At 37.3% G+C, this 21318-nt stretch overlaps 4 protein-coding genes across 4 annotated transcripts; 1 reads left to right on the forward strand and 3 right to left on the reverse strand.

Moving 5' to 3' along the window:
• Positions 1-897: 897 nt before the first annotated feature.
• LOC126590498 (aspartic proteinase nepenthesin-1-like) lies at positions 898-2475 on the reverse strand. The gene is made up of 2 exons (XM_050255941.1): positions 1830-2475; positions 898-1706 (listed from the first exon to the last, which is right to left on the reverse strand). The coding sequence occupies exons 1-2, from the start codon at positions 2473-2475 to the stop codon at positions 898-900; spliced, it is 1455 nt and encodes a 484-aa protein (XP_050111898.1).
• Positions 2476-4071: 1596 nt separating this feature from the next.
• On the reverse strand, positions 4072-7329 carry LOC126590568 (tubby-like F-box protein 3). The gene is made up of 5 exons (XM_050256024.1): positions 6225-7329; positions 5531-5618; positions 5178-5307; positions 4923-5096; positions 4072-4760 (listed from the first exon to the last, which is right to left on the reverse strand). Exons 1-5 carry the CDS (start codon positions 6564-6566, stop codon positions 4286-4288), a joined length of 1209 nt encoding a protein of 402 aa, XP_050111981.1. The 5' UTR covers positions 6567-7329; the 3' UTR covers positions 4072-4285.
• Positions 7330-9221: 1892 nt separating this feature from the next.
• On the forward strand, positions 9222-13170 carry LOC126590577 (sodium/hydrogen exchanger 1-like). The gene is made up of 13 exons (XM_050256037.1): positions 9222-9407; positions 9691-9894; positions 10181-10299; positions 10559-10656; positions 10760-10819; positions 10956-11197; positions 11360-11473; positions 11611-11711; positions 11880-11981; positions 12094-12232; positions 12315-12377; positions 12555-12638; positions 12736-13170. Exons 2-13 carry the CDS (start codon positions 9730-9732, stop codon positions 13084-13086), a joined length of 1638 nt encoding a protein of 545 aa, XP_050111994.1. The 5' UTR covers positions 9222-9407; positions 9691-9729; the 3' UTR covers positions 13087-13170.
• A 652-nt stretch (positions 13171-13822) lies between these two features.
• Positions 13823-14807, reverse strand: LOC126590578 (uncharacterized). Its single transcript, XM_050256038.1, has 2 exons — positions 14326-14807; positions 13823-14046 (listed from the first exon to the last, which is right to left on the reverse strand). The coding sequence occupies exons 1-2, from the start codon at positions 14580-14582 to the stop codon at positions 13947-13949; spliced, it is 357 nt and encodes a 118-aa protein (XP_050111995.1). The 5' UTR covers positions 14583-14807; the 3' UTR covers positions 13823-13946.
• Positions 14808-21318: the final 6511 nt, after the last annotated feature.

Below are 21318 nucleotides of genomic sequence, written 5' to 3' on the forward strand. Positions count from 1 at the left end.
ATTTCAAATATCCGGATCACTTGATCCAGTTGCCTTGGTGAAAGAAATCCGGAGATGATCTCTTTCCTTCTCATCTGACCGATTTTATGCAGATTTGGTCAGTAAAGGAAATAATCTTTGCAGATTTGACTATTTTATTGTTTACAAAAATTATCTTTAAGTTTTGACGATTGAATGGGACTATTTTTTTACTGGTTATTTAGAGTAAATTGTAGCTATGGTCCCTGAACTTTACTCAAATGGGAGCAATGGTCCTTCAACTAAAAATCTATTACCATTGGTCATTCAACTCATTAAAACGTGCAGCTATGGTCCCTCAACTAAAAATCCATTACCTTTGGTCCCTTAATTTTAATTCAACTGGAGAAATGGTCCCTTAACTTTATCCCAATTGTAGCTATGGTCCTTCAAACATAACTCGTTTTGACAAAAAATTTTAAGTAGTTGACGAAAATGATCATAATTACACACTTTGATGAGTTGAGGGATCCTAATTAAATAAATGGTTATTCCAACATAACATATTTTGACAAAATTTTGAAGAAATTAATGAAAATGACTATAGCTACATATTTTGATAAGTTGAGGGACCAATGGTAATGGATTTTTAGTTGAGGGACTATTGCTCCAATTTGAGTAAAGTTCAGGGACCATTGCTACAATTTACTCGGTTATTTAAGTAGCTTGTTCTTAAGAAAATTTAAACAAGAAAAAAAAATCCTAATATTGAAATTGCATGCCAAAATTGTTCATCAACTCTATGAGATCAAGAACAAACATGATGACCCTCTAAGTTTTCCAAAGAACTCAGAGAGAACTGATAACTTTGTAGCACGTAATTTATTTTCAACGAAAAGAGAGATAGACATGCATGATCATCTAAGCTTGAGCTAATGATCAAGACCACTTGGCACAATCCTCAGGAACAAACTTGAGCAGCGCATTGTTAAGGTCATATATAAATCTGTAATTTGTTTGCTGCAATGATCCAACTATAGTACGAACTGTATTTTCCATCATCGCCAAACACAAAATACTGCTCCCATCTCGATCCTCCAGCGTTATGAACGCCTCGTCTTTCAACTCAAGGTCAGCACCCTCAAAGTGAAATGTAACAGCAGGGAGGGGAACGATCGGCGGCGCCCATCTATAACAAAGCTCGAACGCGGGATTAATGGGGCCAAGATGCCTAACATAGTTTGGATATCTCATATAAAACATTTCCAGGAATTTTACCAATGCCTTATAAGCTGGGGTGATGAGATAAGTAACTGAACTGCCATTGTCCATGAGGCAGCCTCCTTGATAACCCCCGGATCGTAGAGCAAACACCGATGGATCGATCAGGAGCTTCTGTCCATTCACACTTATGGCTTTCAAGTTCACGTAGTAATAGGGTATCTCTGGAATGAGGACTAAATTCGTGACGCGTAGGCCGCTGGATGGTTCGGGTATGTCTCCGCCAAATCTGAGATATGTTGGAATCTCTCGGTTGTGTGATAGGCAGAAGGAGAATTTTCCTTGAATAAGATGGGATATTTGCAATGGAAATGAAGAAGGAGAATATCCCAAACCCATAAATCCGGCTACCTTGAAGTCTTCCTGGCTGCCAAAGTCTACGTTCCTTGTGTCATGTGCACAACCAAACACTATGTCTTCGATAGGCAGGGGCCGCCCTTTGTTTGACAAAAACGTGAAAGTTTCTTCTGCAACGACCCAACAATCGTCATGTTACATGTCACATTAGTTGTCGAAAACTAAATCTCATGAACGACAACTGTTTAATTAAATAAATAACAAGTGTAGGAAAAAAGTGAGAGCAGTCATGCCTGCAAGAATGGCAGTAATATGGGTGCCGCCCACGTAACCTGTGGCTTCGGAGCAGTAATCGCCAATACACAGGTTTGGTGTGCAAAAGCGGTGTTTGTTGCAAGGGAGAGGCTTATAAGATTGGGATTCGCCGTTAGGGAAAGGGGGTTCCCTGGTTTTAAAGCATCTCGGAGGCTTCTGCTTTTCGCAATCCGCGCAGAGTACCCAGGTGAGGCTGCTCCCAGTGTCCATGTACAAGTAGTATGATTTGAATGGTCTCTCCGGGAACTTCGCGTCTGGGAAAGTGCCAACGCCTACTGCTACAATGTAAGAGGCGATAGGGTAATATTCGACTTGCGGACGAATAAACTCATCATCAAGCTGGTTCTTTGCAGTTTGTGACATGTTATTGCTTAGGGTTAGGGCTGATGCAATGGTAGCATCGATGTGCCGCATTCGCACATCCGATCGCTGTAAGAGTCGTTGCATTTCTTCTTGGAAGGAAATGTTGCCGGGGTAAAGAGGCGATGCTGGTGAAAAGATGTGCATGAGTTCGACGCTAAAGCCATTTGGTTTGGATGATACAGCAATGGCAGCACCCCACAGTAGTGACAGCAGCAAGAACAAACTAGTTGACAGTTTGTAAACTAAAGCCAGTACTGCCATGATCTGCTAGACGAAGGTTGCTCTTGCTGCTTCAAATGAAGTGTGCCTTGGAATTGGATCGAAGGTTGCTCTTGCTGCTTTATAGTTTATAGTAAATGAAATATTTGGTATGATATTATTATTTATTTGATGAATTTAATTTACATTTTTATGAAAAAATTTGAATTGTGAATGAGGCAAACGATGAACCGTTGATGCATGAATATTGCATATCGTATTTGTGGGAATATTAGTGGCTTTGAATTTTTATTTAGTCGTTACAATTATTAGCCAATCCCATATTTATTTCGGATTTTCAGTTACATATTTATTTCGGATTTTCAAGGTGATTTATGTTCGTTAAAATACATTATAGAATGGCCCCAAAAAAACACGTGTCAAAAGTTATGTAAAAAAAATGGTACCTAGAATCTGCTCTCATAGATATAATATAGATATATAGTGTAAATATTGTTGATACAATGTTCATAATATGTATAAACCGTTTATATGTTCAAAATGTTGTTGATAATGGTAATAGATATTGTCAAAGGGTTAACCAACACTAATGAAGATTCTAAATGTCCTAAACTTCAGCTATATAGTGTGTACTTGTATAAGATTTCCATCCTAGTTAGGCCTTGATGTAATATTTCACAAATGGGATGAATTTGTGCAATCTGTTTATCTTTCTTTTATTTTTAATTTGTTGGTCAAGGTCCAATTGGATGCCACTTAACCTTCAATTTGCAAAGCTAATGTGAGTTAAGCTAGTTTGGTCAGAAGTTGTAATTCGATTTGTCACTGAAATGTTAACTCTCAATTCATTTCAACGAAAAAACATTATATATTAGGCAACGACAATTTGTCTTCCTTTTGCACCCAAGTTCAAACTTCTCTCTTAGTAAATTATACTAGTTTAGATTATCATAATGAAAAAAAAACTCTTCAATTTATAGCTTAAAAGTTGAAATATTAAACACAGTATAAAGATTAAAGTTGTAATGACTTCTTTGAGATGAAAAGAGGGAAAACCAAAGAGGCTTTCACTTCAAGGCAAATGTATTGGGTCAGAAGGACAGTGTTGTAAAATTAGGCCCTTACTTAAAATTAGGCCCTTAACCCAAGTAAGGCCCAAGGTATGACTTGGTTTTCTTGCCTTGGACCTTTGACTAGGTTTGGCAATTTCTTGCAAAAATAACAGATTTCGAATTTACCTGCTAACGAGTCTGATCGTTATCGGATAAACCATTAAGAACCGTTACATGTCTGGTTGTAATAAGGTTATCTGTTAAAAACCCAATAAGATATCGTTTGCCAGGTCTAAACATTAGGTATGACTAGTTAACCTGATACAAAACGACACAACCCTTGACTAATCAAGTCATTACTGGGTCACCTGTTAAGAACCCGTTAAAATACTGGATTTGACACGACACGACCTGACCCATTAAAATAACGAATATAACACGAAAACGACACAAACACCAACAAACACAACTCGTTTGCCAGGCCTACCCTTAACCCAAGTGAGCCCTATCCAAGATTCACGGGATAGGAATACAGAGAATGGTGTCCCATCTCTTCTTTGAACCTGTTATTCAAACTCCCACAAAATCAGAAAGAGAGGAGTCCATCATATTCTAGTTCAAAGGAAACAGATGTTTAAGCCATAATTTAACCCCGAAAGACTTTGCAAGAACACGAAAAAGCATACCCGAAAACAAATAAAAAGAAGGAAAAACGAAAAAAGTTTTGATTTAAGTACAAAACTACTACAAACTACTGCGAGTCCAAGCATTATGACTGTAGATTGCAACCTGCTTGCCGATCATTCGCAAGCAATCTTGGTGTCGAAGCTGCTAAGGCAAATGGCAAATGCCTGGAAGGCTGAGATTGGATACCGATAATCCATGGTGAATACATCCTTACCCACTTTTCCAAACTGAAGGATGACATTTTCATGCTCCTGGCCCGCAGCAACTCCATTTTCCGGAGAAGCAACCAGCTGAAAATTTTTTACTGAGGCAACTGTTACTCGTCCATTGAAGTTGAGACACCAGCACTGGAGTTGTTCGTGCCACCTAGGGGCCTTGTTTCTCAAAACTAGCATGCCTTCATTCTCACCAGACTCTAGTGGAGATGAGAAATTCTCTGTGCGGGTTGATGTTGATCTGGAAAATGGGATGGATGGAAAACTATCCAGGCTGCCATGCAGAAATTCAGTCTGTGTAGGTGCCACGCCTCCTGGCTTAACAGCACGGGCAGGGATGGAATCCATTACACACTGCATTCTCCTCGGACCTCTGATATTGACAGTATTTACATAAAATGTTACTCACATAAAAACCCCCAAAGAAAAAGGAAAGTTATGTAAAATAATAATCTTAATGCTTTCGGTAAATTGTCTTCAACGTTAATTTCATTTGAAGGCAAGACCATGAAGTTTCAAAAAAAGTTTCTCGTACCTGGAACCCAAGACATTCAACTCATAAGCAATATGGGCCACAGGATAGTTGCCAACAGGAACTCTGGGGGAGACTTTATTTACAAGCCTGGTTGAACGACATTTAGTGACTTTGGCTCCACTACTGGTAGGTTGCGCATCATAGATTGTGAATTTAGTGCCCAGAAAATTTGATCTGTTAAAGGAAAATGGAACGATCAACTTAGGTTTAAAAGATGATCAAGAAATAGTCATGTTACAGGCCTGATGAACATACCTGAGCTTTCCAACAAAGGCACTGTTCCCTTTTGACACATCTTCAGAATTCAAAGAGATGGTGTAGTCTGTGCAGGTTGGGCGTCTACATTTTTTTGCCGCAAGAAGAAACTTCCCATCATCAGTTGAGGCTGGCAAGTACGAAAGCTAAAACAATTAATATTTACATCCGAAAAGAAGACTTTAGAAAACCTAATCTTGTTTTCTATGTTTTAGCAAGTAAATTGCTACTGCCCCACTTAATGAAACCCGAAATCAAATAATTAACAACCTTTACAATGAGCATCATAGAAAACCAAATAAAACAAAAACTTGACAAGCACAATCACACAGGCCAGAATATTCAGTAACTACCTTGACTTAAACCCAGAAAAAGATAATATGTCTGGTTGCTACAACTCCGCTTTATATAACACTGCAGAAGGGAGTTCCTTGGACCAGGCTGCAAAATGTAAACCAAGACTTCAACTGTTATTTCAATGGAGAAGGGGCAGATACGATAACAACAAGATTGTCGAGTAATAAGCAATTGATCAAGGAAAAAGCTTTATGAAAAACCTTAAAAAGAAGATATGCCAAATTTTACATATCACATCAATCACAAGAATGTTTTAGTCTTTGGAAAACTTTCAAATCAGTCGAAAATGTTACACATTTTAACACTCGAGCCAGTCCATTGCAGCTTATCCTATATATTAAAACTTTTCATTTGGTCCTCCAAATTATTGAGATCACAAAAACATGAGCGTTATAACCATTACCAAGTGAAATACTCATACTCAGGTGTCCATCATGATTCATGAATATGCATGTCAAAATTTGCCAGCTAGCATTGTCACGTATGGTATAAGGATATTTTACTTACTCTGAAAAATCAATTCCATGTTACACCAAGAAGCATACAACAACAACAACAACAACAAAGCCTTTTCCCACTAAGTGGGGTCGGCTATATGAATCATACCAAGGTAAAATATATACATTATGAAGCACAATTGGAAAACAACAAGAATCTTTGTTAGGCCGGATATGGGCCAGTCTCACAAACCTGCTTCAAAGAGATTGGGAATGTCAGCTTGCCCGAAACTTCTGGGGATTTCACAATCTCTTTCATGATTTCTCTCCAATTCCTGCAAACACCAGCACAGCAGACCACATTTTTCCTCGGAGGCCATGTATCATCAGACGCCTCTATTCTCATCAACACGTCCCTCAAAAGCTCCGGCGGCATGTTTGCCCAACAACTCTGCTTCAAAGCATCAATCCTGAAGGAGGTATCCTGAACCACCCGCTGAGACCTCGATCTCATTCCAAATTTAACATCAAAGCTTTTCCTCGAAATGCTCCCCAACTCACCCTTCATATCTTGAATCATACTCTTAAAAGACATCGCTGCGTCTTTATCCTTGCCTTAGCAAAACTCAAAACCGCAAAACTTTCTACAAATCCTCCAACCTCTCCAGGTTATCCCACACTCATCACAAAAAACACAAACTTCACCCCGAAATACAAATTACTCAAGCCTAAGAAACAAAACCCAGAAGCCTAAACTGCCAAAGTCCTATACTTTCAGCCAAAGCGGCCAATCATTAACAATTCAATACAAAATATCTTCTCTCCAATACCTCCAATGATATATCAATCAGTATAATTCACCAAAAAATGTTACATCCACACTCCATCAATCATCCCAAGTTCTTATCTTCAGCCACTGATACACTGTTTATAGATCTAGAGAACCAGATTCAACCGATACACACACATATATCACTGATAAATCCAATAACTGAAAAGAACCAGTACAGATAAACTACAATAAACCGCCAAATCGAATCAAAATTTGATATTTTCCCACAGATCTTTCTTTTCAACAGTTACAAAGTCACCCCAAAAGAAACTGAAAGTCTTAACACTTCTGATAACCCATTAAAGCTTCACACTTTCAAAGAGATTGAGCCAGACAAGCCTCAGAAACCAGCTTACCAGGAGCAGATTTTTGTCAGGGACCGAAACCCATTTGCGAGATAGGTGTGAATTTGGGCGCTGGAGGGTGTAAATTAGGGTTTGGTGATCAGTGCTCTTGTGCCTGGGTGAGTGCTGTCGCTGAGAGACCACAGTGATGGCAGATAGTGGGTTCTGTTACCAATACACTCCCTCCTTATCCATATACTTTCTGTTGTCCGAATCGAATTTGGTTCCGGGTTTGGATAGTCATATATGGATTTGAATAATGCGTTTGGATAGTCCGAATGGGTTTTGGTTTTCCTGGTTTATCCCCGATCCAACAATGGATTGAAGATCAAAATGGCATGTGAACAAAATTGACATGATAATGGAATGGAGAGTGGTACATGCAAAAGTCCCCTCTTTGAACTTTGAACACATTTGCATTTGGTTTTAAATGGTTTAGATTCATTTCGACCGTTAAAAGGTTTTGAGCGCTTAATGGCACAAAAGTATTGTCGTAATATGAGTAGATACTGATGTACTCTTATTATTTTGGTTTTGGAAATTCGACCGTTGCAAGGTTTTAAATGCTTAATGGCACACATATTTTGTCGTACAATAAGTAGATATTGACAAATTCACTATTTTGTTTATTTGAATTGGATCACTAAAAGGTTTTCAACGTTTAATGAAGTGCAAGTATTGTCGCTACAGTAAGTAGATATTGACATTTTACTATATTATTTATGTGACTCGACCATTTGAAAGGTTATGAGTGCTTAATAATAGCGTACAAGTATTAACTATGATATAAGCCGATCTATCATAAAAAAAATTTAAACAAAAAAGAAATAGCACTATTACTTTGTACTATGGTCTTTCAAGTTTCTATTTTTTCTCAATCGTATTACTCTCTCTCTCTCTCTATAACTTTTGACTCAACTCTTTTAAGATAGTGTATTCAATTAGAATTCTAATGAATTATATTGGTATGAATTTTAATCAGAACTGATTACATATATAAGATCATTGATATTTTGTACATAATGTTTTTTTTCGTTTTTGTCAAACGATAGATTTTTTAGATTAGATTGTAGATTAGACAGTCGACGAGATTCGAACCTACGCCGTGGTTGAGAAGTAACACTCTTTTCTCACTGTGATAGAGGACCACTTGCCAAAACATAATTACCACAACATAATAACCCAAAAGATAATACAACGAAATATTGCACATAATTTATTGTGATGCATGTTTTTCCTGCTCTAATGCTTTTGTAGGTGAAATAAAGGACGGAGCTATAAATTTATCGATTAAAATCCCTCCTTGTATTCACGTTGTTGATATATAACCTATCAAAACATATAAAAATATTTGATAAAACCAAGACAACTTTTAGCCAAAGAATGAAGTTCTTGAATTTGAAAACTAAGAATAAACAATATTATGCCACTTAGTGGTTTGGGAAACTCGGAGAAAAATCATAATTAAGCAATTTAATTAGTCAAGAAATGACTAAGAATGTTAGACTACGTCAATAATACCGCACTAGCAGAAAACATATGTCTATTCATTACAGTGCAAGTTATCTTCGTTGATCCCCTTTCTCCTTAACCACTAATAACTTAACTCATTAACGTTATCGTTTATAAAAAAAACACAAAAAAAATAGGAATAGGATATAAAAAATAGATTTGGGAAACCGACAACAAGAAGGGTGAGTTTTTTATTAATTAATTTGTTACCTTTTTCTTAATGGTCTTCACGGATTTGGATCCTCCCCTAAGCGGAGCGAGGGAGGGGAGATCCGAACCCTGCTCATGAGAGGATCCAAATCCTACAAAAACAGGGTTAAGAGTTGTTGTTCTTGATAACAACAACAACGACTAAAAAAAACTTTGTTGACCAAAAAAAGACCGAGTTAAAAGCATGTAAACCGGCAGTTGTTGTCAGTTGCCCAATTGGCGGGGAATATTTACTTTCCCCATCGCGTGGATTGCACAACACGGTTTGATCCTCGGTCCCACTTTAATCCAACGGTCCATAATATCCCGCTGCACCTTACCCGCCTGCCGCACCCTATAAATGCTACTCTCTCTCCTTTCTTTCGCGGTCTTTCGCTTCAAGTTCTCCTTCTCTCTCTAAAAACTCCGTATTCCCTCCTTCGCATTCACTCTCTCCCTCTCCACAACTCTTTGACTCCTTCTCTCTCTAAAACTTCACCTTCTCCGGTTACACCCCAACTCGAATCCTCTCTCCTTCTGCTGCGGGTTGCGATCACAGGTGAGCGATGTTATTTTCTGAGTTCTGTTTGGTTTCCGAGAAAGTGGAAGAAAATTTGAAAAGAAAGTTTTATTACTCAGGAAGAAAAGAAAGCTTTCGTTTTGACGTCTTAAAGCCTTATGCTTTACTTGAAAGTCGAACTTAATTTTCGGCTCAAATTAGTGAATTTATTTGTTCTCCGTGTTTGAATTTCGTTAATTTTTTGTTAATGTTTGGTTAAAATCTTCATTAGTGTATATATACGATCGAATGTGCGATTTTAGTTTTTAATTTTTTGTCGCAGGGAGGTTTTGGTAGGATTTCGTTTAGATTTCGGGACCCGATGGGGGTCTCTGCTGTGGTGAGATTGGGGGTGAGATCGGCCGCCAGTGAAGCTTCCGTAAATTCGATCACTTTGTTCGTGGTGCTCCTATGTTTATGCATTTTGATCGGTCATCTTCTGGAGAAGAATCGATGGATGACCGAATCAGTAACTGCGCTTCTCATCGTAAGTTTCCTCAAATTTTATGCTTTAGAATTAAAACCCGTTTGGGATTGCTTCTCGAAGGCGTTAATCCAAAAGTTCTTTCTAATTAGGTTTGCTAGAAAAACTAAAAGTACTTCTGGAAAAGCACTTAGGTTTTTAACAAGAATTTGAATGTGTTTCTAGTCTAGCATAAGCGCTTATGAGCAAAAGTTTTTCTTTTTATATAGAAAAAAAAAGTCCCGAACGATCCCTTAGAATTGGATTTTGCCTAATTGTTTTGAAATTTGTGGATGATTGTTGGTTGCAGGGTCTTTGTACTGGAATTGTTATTCTACTAAATACCGAAGGCAAAAGCTCACACATCTTAGTGTTTAATGAAGATCTCTTCTTTATATATCTTCTGCCGCCTATTATATTTAATGCCGGGTAAGCCATGTATTTCGTTTCTATTTCATGTCTATGCCTTCTCATTGTGATCCCCGCGCGCGCGCATGTGTGTGTTTGTGCGTGTGTGTGTTTGTCTTGGGCAATACATTCAGCAGGTGGGAAGGTTCATTATGCTCAAACCGTTTAAGTGACATTTTGTTATCGATACTTTTCCCTTGTGGCTTGTTTGTAATGATTTTTCTGTGACCAGAGTTTATACATATCTTTCCTGGTTTCATTCTTTTCCCATATATACCAGATTTCAGGTGAAAAAGAAGAGGTTTTTTCAGAACTTCATGACAATCACGTTGTTGGGTGCTGTTGGAAGTTTGGTATCATTCGTCATTATATCGCTAGGTTAGTTAGATATCCTAGCATGCCATGATAAGGCTGATATTAAAAGACAAACGCACAAAAGCTATGGTTTATAATGTTTGCAACTTTTATGATCTTGATGCAGGTTCAATGCAGTTGTTCAAAAAATTGGACATTGGTTTCCTCGAGATGGGGGATTATCTTGGTAATCTCTTCGTTACTTTCTCATATTAATCTACATAAACTTCTATTCGGTTTGGGCTCATATTTGTTTTGTGTTTGAAAAATTCGTTGTTTTGTTTGCCATTTGTGTACTCTTATTTTTTGTTTCACTTCTGTAGCACTTGGAGCAATCTTCTCGGCTACAGATTCAGTTTGCACCCTGCAAGTACTTGATCAAGACGAGACACCTTTGCTCTACAGTCTAGTTTTTGGAGAAGGTGTTGTAAATGATGCCACGTCTGTGGCACTTTTCAACGCAATCCAGAAATTTGATCTCTCTCACATCAACTCAACAATTGCCATGGAGTTTAGCGGCAGTTTCTTAGTTCTCTTGTTCGCAAGCATGGTGCTTGGTGTAGCAGTGAGTCTCTCTATCTCTCTCTCTCTCTCTCTCTCTCTCTCTCTCTCTCTCTCTCTCTCTCTCTCTCTCTCTCTCTCTCTCTCTATGAAGAGCGCACATGTAAATCTCCGTTTCATGAAACGTAACTTAAAATCAATTTCCATGCATGATATCAACTTGCAGGTTGGATTGCTTAGTGCATACATCATAAAGAAGTTGTACCTTGGCAGGCACTCGACTGATCGAGAAGTTGCTCTTATGATTCTAATGGCTTATTTGTCATACATGGTGGCAGAAGTAAGATTTCGATTTAACCTCTTGGACTGAAAGCTCCATCTAGTTTAGTTTCAGATATTTGTTTCTTGTTCAGTTGTGAGTCCGTGACACATTTGCACCCCTGTTAACGATGCTGACCAATTTTGTTCATCTTCCAGCTATTCAACCTAAGTGGCATTCTTACCGTTTTCTTTTGCGGGCTTGTTATGTCACACTATACCTGGCATAATGTAACTGAAAGTTCAAGAGTTACAACCAAGTAAGCCAACTTTGATAGTTTGCCATAGCCTTTGATAGTTTGCCATAGCAGCGAAACTTGGTTTTCTTTTTTCTCATACAATGCACACATCTATATGTATATAAATATACAGAACTTGGACAAAGATGTCCTGTGTCTGTTTCTCACATGCTATTTCCGCAACTGCAGGCATGCTTTTGCAACGTTCTCGTTTGTTTCTGAGATCTTCATCTTTCTATATGTTGGTATGGATGCCTTGGACATGGAGAAGTGGAAATTCGTAAAAGAGAGGTAACACCTATACAAGCACATCATATAATTTATAAAACATAACTCGTTACAACAGACATGCGTTTCTCTTTTGTCCAAATCGAGCTTAATTATTTCTTTTTTTCTTTTACAGCCCCGGGACATCAATTGGAGTCAGTTCGATATTACTTGGCCTGGTTCTGGTTGGAAGAGCGGCTTTTGTATTTCCTCTATGTTTCTTATCAAACTTAACCAGGAGATCACAGACTGACAAAATCGGGTTTAAGCAACAGGTTAGCTATTTTCCGTATCTGTTACTTCAAAAAGTTTCAGCCTCTTGAATTTCTTAGCGACTGACTCGTTGACATAAAACAGGTGACGGTATGGTGGGCAGGACTCATGCGTGGTGCTGTATCTGTGGCTCTTGCCTATAACTGGGTAAGGATAAGATCAAAATTATCGTGTTCCTTAGTTTTTGTTTACTGCCACCCGGTATTCTATTTGGTTTATACAGATTGTAATTTGATTGCACGCTACGTGAAGTACGAGCACTTGTTATTCATCTGCAGTTGTGTTTTAATGTAACGAAGTTCATATTATGCTGTGCTTTTTCAGTTTACAATGTCAGGGCATACTCAACAGCGTGGAAACGCAGTCATGATCACTAGTACGATCACAGTAGTTCTCTTCACTAATGTGGTATGTTACTTTATCACTGAACTTTTTCTCAGTTCATATGATTAACTATTTTCTCATGAGTTCATTCGTTAATTCCATCGGTATTTGGCCATTGTAGGTGTGCGGATTATTGACTAAGCCTCTCGTAAGGCTCTTGTTGCCGCAACAGAAACAGTTTGATAGCATTTTGATGTCCTCCGAGTCAGAGATGTCTCTGGCTATGCCGCTCCTCCTCGCTAACGGGGAAGATTCAAAGTCAAGTATGTCTAGTGATACCATGCCCCGTCCATCCAGCCTACGCATGTTCTTGACGACACCAACTCGTTCTGTCCATTACTATTGGAGAAAGTTTGATGATGGTTACATGCGTCCTGTCTTTGGCGGTAGAGGGTTCGTTCCTTATGCTCCTGGTTCACCCAATGAAAACATGCATCAATCGCTCCTCGGCGAGCAGATAATCGTTGAGTAATATTTGTAACTCGGGGATTGATTGTTCGTTGGGTTACTTTGGTGTAAATAGTCAAAATTATAATTTATAGGCAGTTCTTCCTGAGCCTCATTAGTCTTACAAACTCGAAAACGTGCCCCGAAACGTCAATGTTTTTGGGGTATAGACTACAACTCATTGACATAACTCAAACAGGTGGGGATGGTAATGGTACGCATTTGGCCCAAATGGGTGACTACTAGGTGCTAGCTATGTGTTAATTAATTGTGATGACGAGTATTGGAGAATGTTTGAGGATGGTTTCACGAGTCCTGTCTAATACGCATCAATTGCTACTTGGGGAGGAAATAATCGTAAAGTAATTACCTTTCATTTTGTCCTTATTGTTCAAACTCAAAGTTTTCAAGTTTTTTCATTAGTTTTCCTTAATATTTATAACTTGTAGGCACTAGGCAGTGCTAGATCCCTCTGAGCCTCATCGATCAGAAGAAGTAGAGTGCTTCGTAAAATGACACTTATAACAACGTTCGATAGATATAACACTAAACCTACTTGATAGCACTTGAATTTTCAGTAAAAATTATGTGCTTGTAGCGAAATGCTTACGAGCAGAAGCGCTTTCTACATAAGCATCTTCAACAAGACATTGAACGCATTTCTATGATCTCATAATTCCTTTGACATAAAGGTTGGTAGATTTTGTAGCATGGTTGCTCAATCAATACATCATCAATTTGGAAGAAATTAAAGAACAAGATTATTTAAAGTAATAGTTTAATAAAATGATTCAGAATTCACAATCTGTACCATGGTCACTGAATCAAATAACACACTTCATAAGATAAACAGTGTAGTGGTAAAACAAATTGGCATCACAAGATTCAGAAGGGAGGAGGGGGTCCTCCGGGAGGACCAAATCCACCACGAGGACCGCCGCCGAAGCATTCCTGCAGCAAACAACAGCAGCACAGGCAGTAGAAGCTGCAATATTCCAATTTTCCACCAACAATGAGAACAAAGAATACACTTCAGATTCAATTCTGAAGTTCGAATATTTAAAGGGTAGCGATTTTAACACTCGTCTTTTATGCATTCGCAAGTAGAGTTTGGGATGCTAATTGAGAAGTGTGAAAATCGCTGAAATGATATACTTTGCAAGCAGTATAAAGAATAAAAAATCATATAAACATCAAACTGGTGCATAAGAATCATGATCAGAAACAAAAATGCAATAGAGGTGTGTTTAGAAATCATAATTACCAAGAAGATATCATGCTGCATAACCCATCAGCAAACCCTCCAAAAAAGCCAGGTCCTCCCATGAAACCAGGACCCCAAGGGCCCCCCGGGCCAGGGCCCCAGCCACCAGGTCCTCCAGGCCCAGGACCGCCCCATCCGCCAGGTCCTCCAGGCCCGGGGCCTCCCCATCCACCTCCTCCCGGACCGCCACCACCTGGGCCTCCCCAGCCACCTCCACCACCCGGTCCTCCTCCTCCACCAGGTCCTCCAGGCCCCATAGCTAACTCTTTATCTCACAATTGCACCACGGCAGTCACCACCCGATCAAGGTAACAAAGTAGGAGTGCAAAGATGTAGCTAATCCTGATAAAGAATAGAATACCAAAGCTAACTAAACAAGTTTTTCAGCTGACTATATTTAAACATAATCAACGTGGGAAGTGGGAAATGGGGAACGGATGCAGGTAGGCAGGCGGTTTGAGAGCTTACTTACCCTCGAAGTCAAAGCAAATTCGAAGTTCATGTGCACACACTTCTAACAACTCTTACAGCCAAACCTGCAAGTCAAACCACACAATCTTTCTACCTACCATTCTAACTTAAATCACTGCTCTATACTTACAACTTACAATCAAGTCATTCGAGTCGATAGAGCCAATTGTAATCGTGTCTAGTTTATGGACGTGCATGCGGACCTATCAAGCAATTTAAACAAATGTCAATCCGCATGACTGGTCCATAAACTAAACACTATTAGATAGCACCATCAGGCTTCCTTAGTGAATACTAGCGCAATCTCAGATGCTGAAGTCAGTCGGAGATATAGATTCGATACAAGCCCCATAGGGATCATAATCTGGATATCCTCCATCCAACCCCGGCCAAAATGAATTAGGGGTATCCTATCGTTGTCGACGTTGTGTTACCAATAAATATGTTACTAACACCAATGAAAATGGTGAATTTGCATCGTGCACCGTTTGCAAGCCCTAATGAAGCTAGCAATAATTTAGAATCCACCCATTGAAACATAAGCATAATGAAATCAACACATTGACCTGATAAGAAATTTGAACCTCTTGACACTTTAAGTAACAAACCACAAACAACTCTTTAAACAACTGATACTTTTGGCCACACAGAATTAGTGGGATTGATCATCCCCCGCCCTTGAGATCACTGCAGTTCTTGGATGAGGTGAAATTATTTAAGCATGAAGGTCACTTACTGTTATTAATTGAGGTGTTAGTTACAACAACAAAAAAGTCAAACTCGCATCTAATCCACATTACTTACAACAATAAAAAGAGTGAACTCGCATCATGCGCGATTTGGAAGCTCCAATTAAGCTGAACCATAGAACAAAGAAATTAGAATCCGAACACTGAAACCCAACCACGATGAAATCAATTCAACATATTGGGATCATTGCAACAAAATTTCAACTATTAGACACTTAATAGTAACAAACTACAAAATCTCACATGGTCACAACTTACATACAATTGAGACACACGAGGCTTGAAATATCGCTATATTAGTGTAATACGGTGTCCTCGTCGTATGTTTCTTTCTTTCTCTCACCCTTAGCCAGGAGGCACATCGGTTTGGGTATAATTCATGCTAGATTTGGACTCTACAAAGTCGTTTTAAGATTAAAAAAATGTTCAGTGATTTACGTGTTTTATTGAAACATCATGGAGTTTAAATTCTTCAACCAGAAGAATAAAGTTGAATTATTTTCTTGCAATTTCTCGGAAACCAAACAGTCCATTAAGATTTGATAAAACAGAGTTTAAAAGTAAGAGAAGGGAAAAGGGGGCCTCAGATTAGCATATTGGCACATTCCTCATCCCAACGAACGACCATGTGTAGGAAGTATGAATCCACACACATGCGCATAAACGTCGTCGTTGCTTGTGGCCTTCATGCTTCTCATCATCGGCAGCGATCTAGTGATTGATCCAAAAATCTACTTCTGAAACCCTAATCGAACAAAACCGACGACATTTTATTTTGAACAAAAATAAAAGATTGGATCCTTCGAAAATTCAGAACACGCTGAGATCGAAAACACAGCGAGTGAACTCCGATTAGGGTTTTGGTTAATCTTACACTGTCGTGGCAGAAGCCTTGGTGGTGTATATATACATATACACATATACATTTGGGGATAATTAATTAGAGATTCTCTATGATGTCCATGTGTCACATCAACACACTAACGAAAAGTTTAACATATCGTAACGGTAAGGACGAAATTGATTGAAAGTCAAAACATGAAGGATGAAATAAGTATCTGCAATACATAAACGAAGAGTATTGCTATAAATTATACCTAAGATAAGAGAAGTCAAACTCTTTTACAGCTCTGGAGAAGGAGTAGCAAGTTGGAGACTCCCACCATTTGTGATAACAACCGAAAAAAATATCATTAAACTAAGAGCTAGTTGGTTCGTTTCTTTAACTCTCGAATTTGGTTGATTTTTTGTCTCTATACTCCCGAAAACTACGAAGCACGACATGATGTTATAAGTTCACCTAAATTTTAAGATAGTACTTGAATTTATACTTAAACAGGTGAACCTTAAATTGCTATAACGGAAGTGGATTTGTTCATTACGTTATTATGTCACGCAGTGATATGACCACGCACAAAAAATTATGGAGAAGAAAAAGGATGCAAGTCTACAAGCTTGATCTAATTTTCTTTTTGAGTTGCAATTTTTTTTGTTTAGTTTTCAAGAGTTTTAGGGCGCAAAACTGGGTCAATTACACTCTATGATTCATACAGTCGACCTTAGTATTCAAAAGCTTTAGAAAGCATCAATGTTGATTAAGATCCCCATGTATGATATGGGCTATGGGGCCAAGATATGTGAGGGTTGTGGAGATGGGCCTTCACATATGAATGTGAGGCCTTACCCCAATAGGGCACAAAAAGAAGAACAAACCCCAAAATGTCACAAATCAAAGCTTTGATATAAAGTATCCTCTGGAAAGAGAAAGGATTAGTGGTCCACTCTACTCTTTGGTTGGACCATTTAATTAAATATTAAAAGGTACGTTCGTTAGGTTAATAAATTGAACTAGATCCATCGGTTCATAAATTGGTTAGGTTTTTAATTTGAGGATTTAAGATTTAGGACCACGACAGCTAGCAAGTTATTTTCAGCCAACCAAAAAGTGCAATTGGCCCATGACATAAACTTCTCGAAACCTACAGATGGAATTGATAATTCAGAAGTCATGGCAACATATCAACATATGTGGTCCAATGATTAGAGACGAATATTTGAAGCCATATTTTACAAGACATGTTCTGAGTTTGGTTTCTAACGCTGGTGAATCACATGATTATGATCAGGTGAAGGTTTAAATAACTTTATGAGTCTTATTAGCTTTTAGAAATATGGACTACCGTGGTGAAACTATTAGATGGTCCATTCCCAAAAAAAAAAAATCATCACAACCTACTAGAACCTAAAATTACTAACATAAAAAGAAATAAAATAACTTTCATGCACCATTTTTGTGATGTTGCCTTTTTTTGTGTAGTATAATTAGTTGGACATTAATTAGCTTCTTATATGTTAAGGAATTATTTCTTTTACACAATAGCGTGTTATATTTGACCATACAAATGTAACAAGCAAAACCATTAATTCACTTTGATTATATTATAAACAATTTATATTGATCTGGAGACCATTAGTCATCATATGAATCAAAACAAATTGAAGAAAAATAAATAGTTCCGATTATGACATATGTAGAGCGAAATGATGTATGTCGTCATGTAAAGATAAATAACTCTTTACATATAGGAGCTAAGTATTGTTCTACTTAGTTTATGTCCTAATTAAGAGGGTGTGGCTAGTTGGCTACAATTTCCCCCTTATTATTATTATTATTATATTTTTTGTATTAGTAGTTAGATTTTAACATTCCAATATCGAGGAAGGGATCCAAATCGAGAAAGGGATCCTCTTCGAGTCCCTTCTCCCTAATCCATTAAATCAGGGAATTCGTGCCATTGAAATTTGATCAAACGGCTGAAATTATTATAATTTTTAGAGTGACCATTTGTTTATAGTCGTTAGATCAAATTTCAATGTTCAGATTCTTTAATTTGATAGATTAGGAAGAAGAAATCCGAAAATGATCTCTTTCCCCAATATCGTTGTTCATTTTGAGATACTCAATGTTCCGTTGCATTGTAGAAAAAAAATTATAAAGCGTAATTAAAACAAGATTTGCACAAGGCAATATCTCTTGACTATTGGCTAATGATTTGAACTTGGAAGTCTAAACCATCAGCTCAAGCGTGCTGTGGGTGCCGAATCTTAGTTTGTCATCTTGCACAGACAAACGCTGCAGAGAAAGTTTCTAGGAAGGCTGCTCTGCTGAGATGGAAAACATGGTGCCGCTACTTTTTGGTAACATCACACATCTTCGAATTCGGATCATTTCCGAATCTCTACGTTTAGAGTTGACGGACTAGAAAATTCGGATGACTCGATTTAATTTCTACGATCCTTCTTAGTCTAATCCTCTATCTTACTTTACACAAAGTCAAACTTTTGAACAATCTAAATTTCTTTTTTTCTCTTTTGAAGAATCCAAATTTTTTGATCCGTCGACACTTAACACAGAGATCGCAAAAAAGATCTTAATTCAACATCACCCTACATATATTAAGCAACTTTATTGCAATATATATTTATATTTACCGTCTCCCTACATATGATTCATTGTGCATGTCAACTTAAGCTATCTAAGATTTTACCATACAATTGGATTTTGTGCATTTCTTGTCTCTTTACTAATTACAGGTTTATAATTAGGAAGCGATTTTTGTATATCATTTTTCACTTTTTGTATATTTTTTCAGATATGATCATTTAATTTTTAGGAAAACTAAGGAAAAGTTAAAAAAAAAATAGTTTTAAAGAAAAATAACAAATAAAGGTGTTGTGAATAGTACCAAAGAAAGGTAAAAATATGATTTTTCGTTAAAAGTGAAAAGTACCGGAAATGTTTTGTTAAAACTCTCCTTCTGTTTTTTTTATCCAACCATAAATGAACATGTGTCAAATTTGTGTTTATAATTTCAATTATTTAAACACGCGTTCATCTTTAATTGAGCAGAAACCGAAGTTGCTGCTGAATTTGAAACAATCAAGTGGTATACGAAAAAAAAATGTGTGCACTAAAGCGAAACTACTTGCACGTAAACTAGAGATTGCCGTGACCTTTCGTCCCAAATTCTATAAATTAGCTTCGGTACTGTAATCGTTTCTCTCCAAGTACTTCGTCAAAATCATGTTTTTGATTGACGTGTATGTATGTAGTTATTGTCAAGTAAAGTTGGGAGACTCTTCTTAGATAGGGCTTATCCATTGTGTTATCGAAGGCTTGTCATTCTAGACTTGAACTCTCACAATCACCCTTGAATAAACTATATTATTTACACGAAGAAGACGGGATGAGCTTAGCCTCATAATAGGCTAGTAATAATGTGGTTCAAATTCACCTTTGATCATAATCGAACCTCATTTACAAATGAAGAGGAATATCAATAGACCATAGTATTAAGTGACAATCACCTTTGAATTATGTCGTGGAAAACATTCAATAGCCCATGCAGTTAAGATATGCTTAGTTTACCAGTAAATCCAGTCTTTTGCAAAGGTTGGGTGAAAAATGTCAGCAATGAGTACGTATTAGACAATGATTTTGTTTTTAATTTGCTACATTTCACTTGCAATTTATAATTTGACACATTTTCAAATTATCTTGCATAGTACAAACACAGAACAACACTTTGAAAAGAAAAAGAAAAAAAAAAGCTCTGCTGAACTCAATTGTAAATGCATTCGCCTATAGTTTGGAAGTTTTACTGTTTTTTCAGTAATTTGATTTTTGAATTATTACATAAATTAAGTATATAAAAAAACTCGTTTAAAATTTTAATTAACTTATACAGACGTGCCAAAATCTTAATTAACAAATCAAGAGTTAGTATTTTTCCATAGAAAGGGATAGCAGTTGACAACGACAAATTGATCATCTTTGTTTAAGATAATCTCGAACCCACATTTTAATCGTGTATTACATAAACACGTACGAAATTTGGTCAAATGATACCCACTACGCCAGGTGGCAGCACGCATGGTAAGGCCGAAAAATTAGGTAAAATTCAAGCTTTTTTTTTTAATCAAAAGCCTACTCCATAGTACGTAACTGTGAAAAAGAGTAATAGAAAATAAAGAAAAAGAAGAAGACACGTTTCCCTCAAATGATAAGAGCAATAGACCTACCTAAACCACAGTCTACCATTTAAGTTAACAAGAGAAAAAAATCGTTCCCTACCTAGTAATACGGGTTAATAATATTTTTTATTATTTATAAGTGAGAAATTTTAAATTCGATTTTCTTAAAAAATGAAGTTGAACTATATTATTATGGTTGATCAAGTGTGAGACTTAGTCTACTCCTCCTTCCATTTTATGTAAATATTATAGTTTGTTAAATACAAAAGAGAGAAAAAGCAACCCAATCAGATGTCGCCACCTACGTACTAATACACGTAGAAAAGCTAAGAGGAGAGGATTAGATTAGAGGGTAACTAGTTCGGTGTTAATTGTAAGTCGGGAACTAATTTGCCTCATATCTCGTGTCAAGCGTTTATTAGAGAAGTAATTCATTTTGAACGTCAGGATCAGGATCCTAAGCTAAAGGTGATCCTCCTGAGCAAGTATATCAGGTCGTTCACATTTTATCCAACGATTATAATTATTATAACTTTTAGAGGAGTCATTTGTTTGTAACCGTTGAATAAAATTTGAACGGCCTGATGAGCTTACTCAGGATGATCCTCACCTTTAGCTCAAGAGAGGATCTTGATCCTTGAACACCAACAGTTAGTGTTTATTGGACAAACAATGCTACTAAGACTATCTTTCAGTAACAAGAAGATAATAACTTGCAACATGACGTTAAGTCGATATC

The sequence above is a fragment of the Malus sylvestris genome, chromosome 11 (genome assembly GCF_916048215.2).
Source record: "Malus sylvestris chromosome 11, drMalSylv7.2, whole genome shotgun sequence".
Lineage (NCBI taxonomy): Eukaryota > Viridiplantae > Streptophyta > Magnoliopsida > Rosales > Rosaceae > Malus > Malus sylvestris.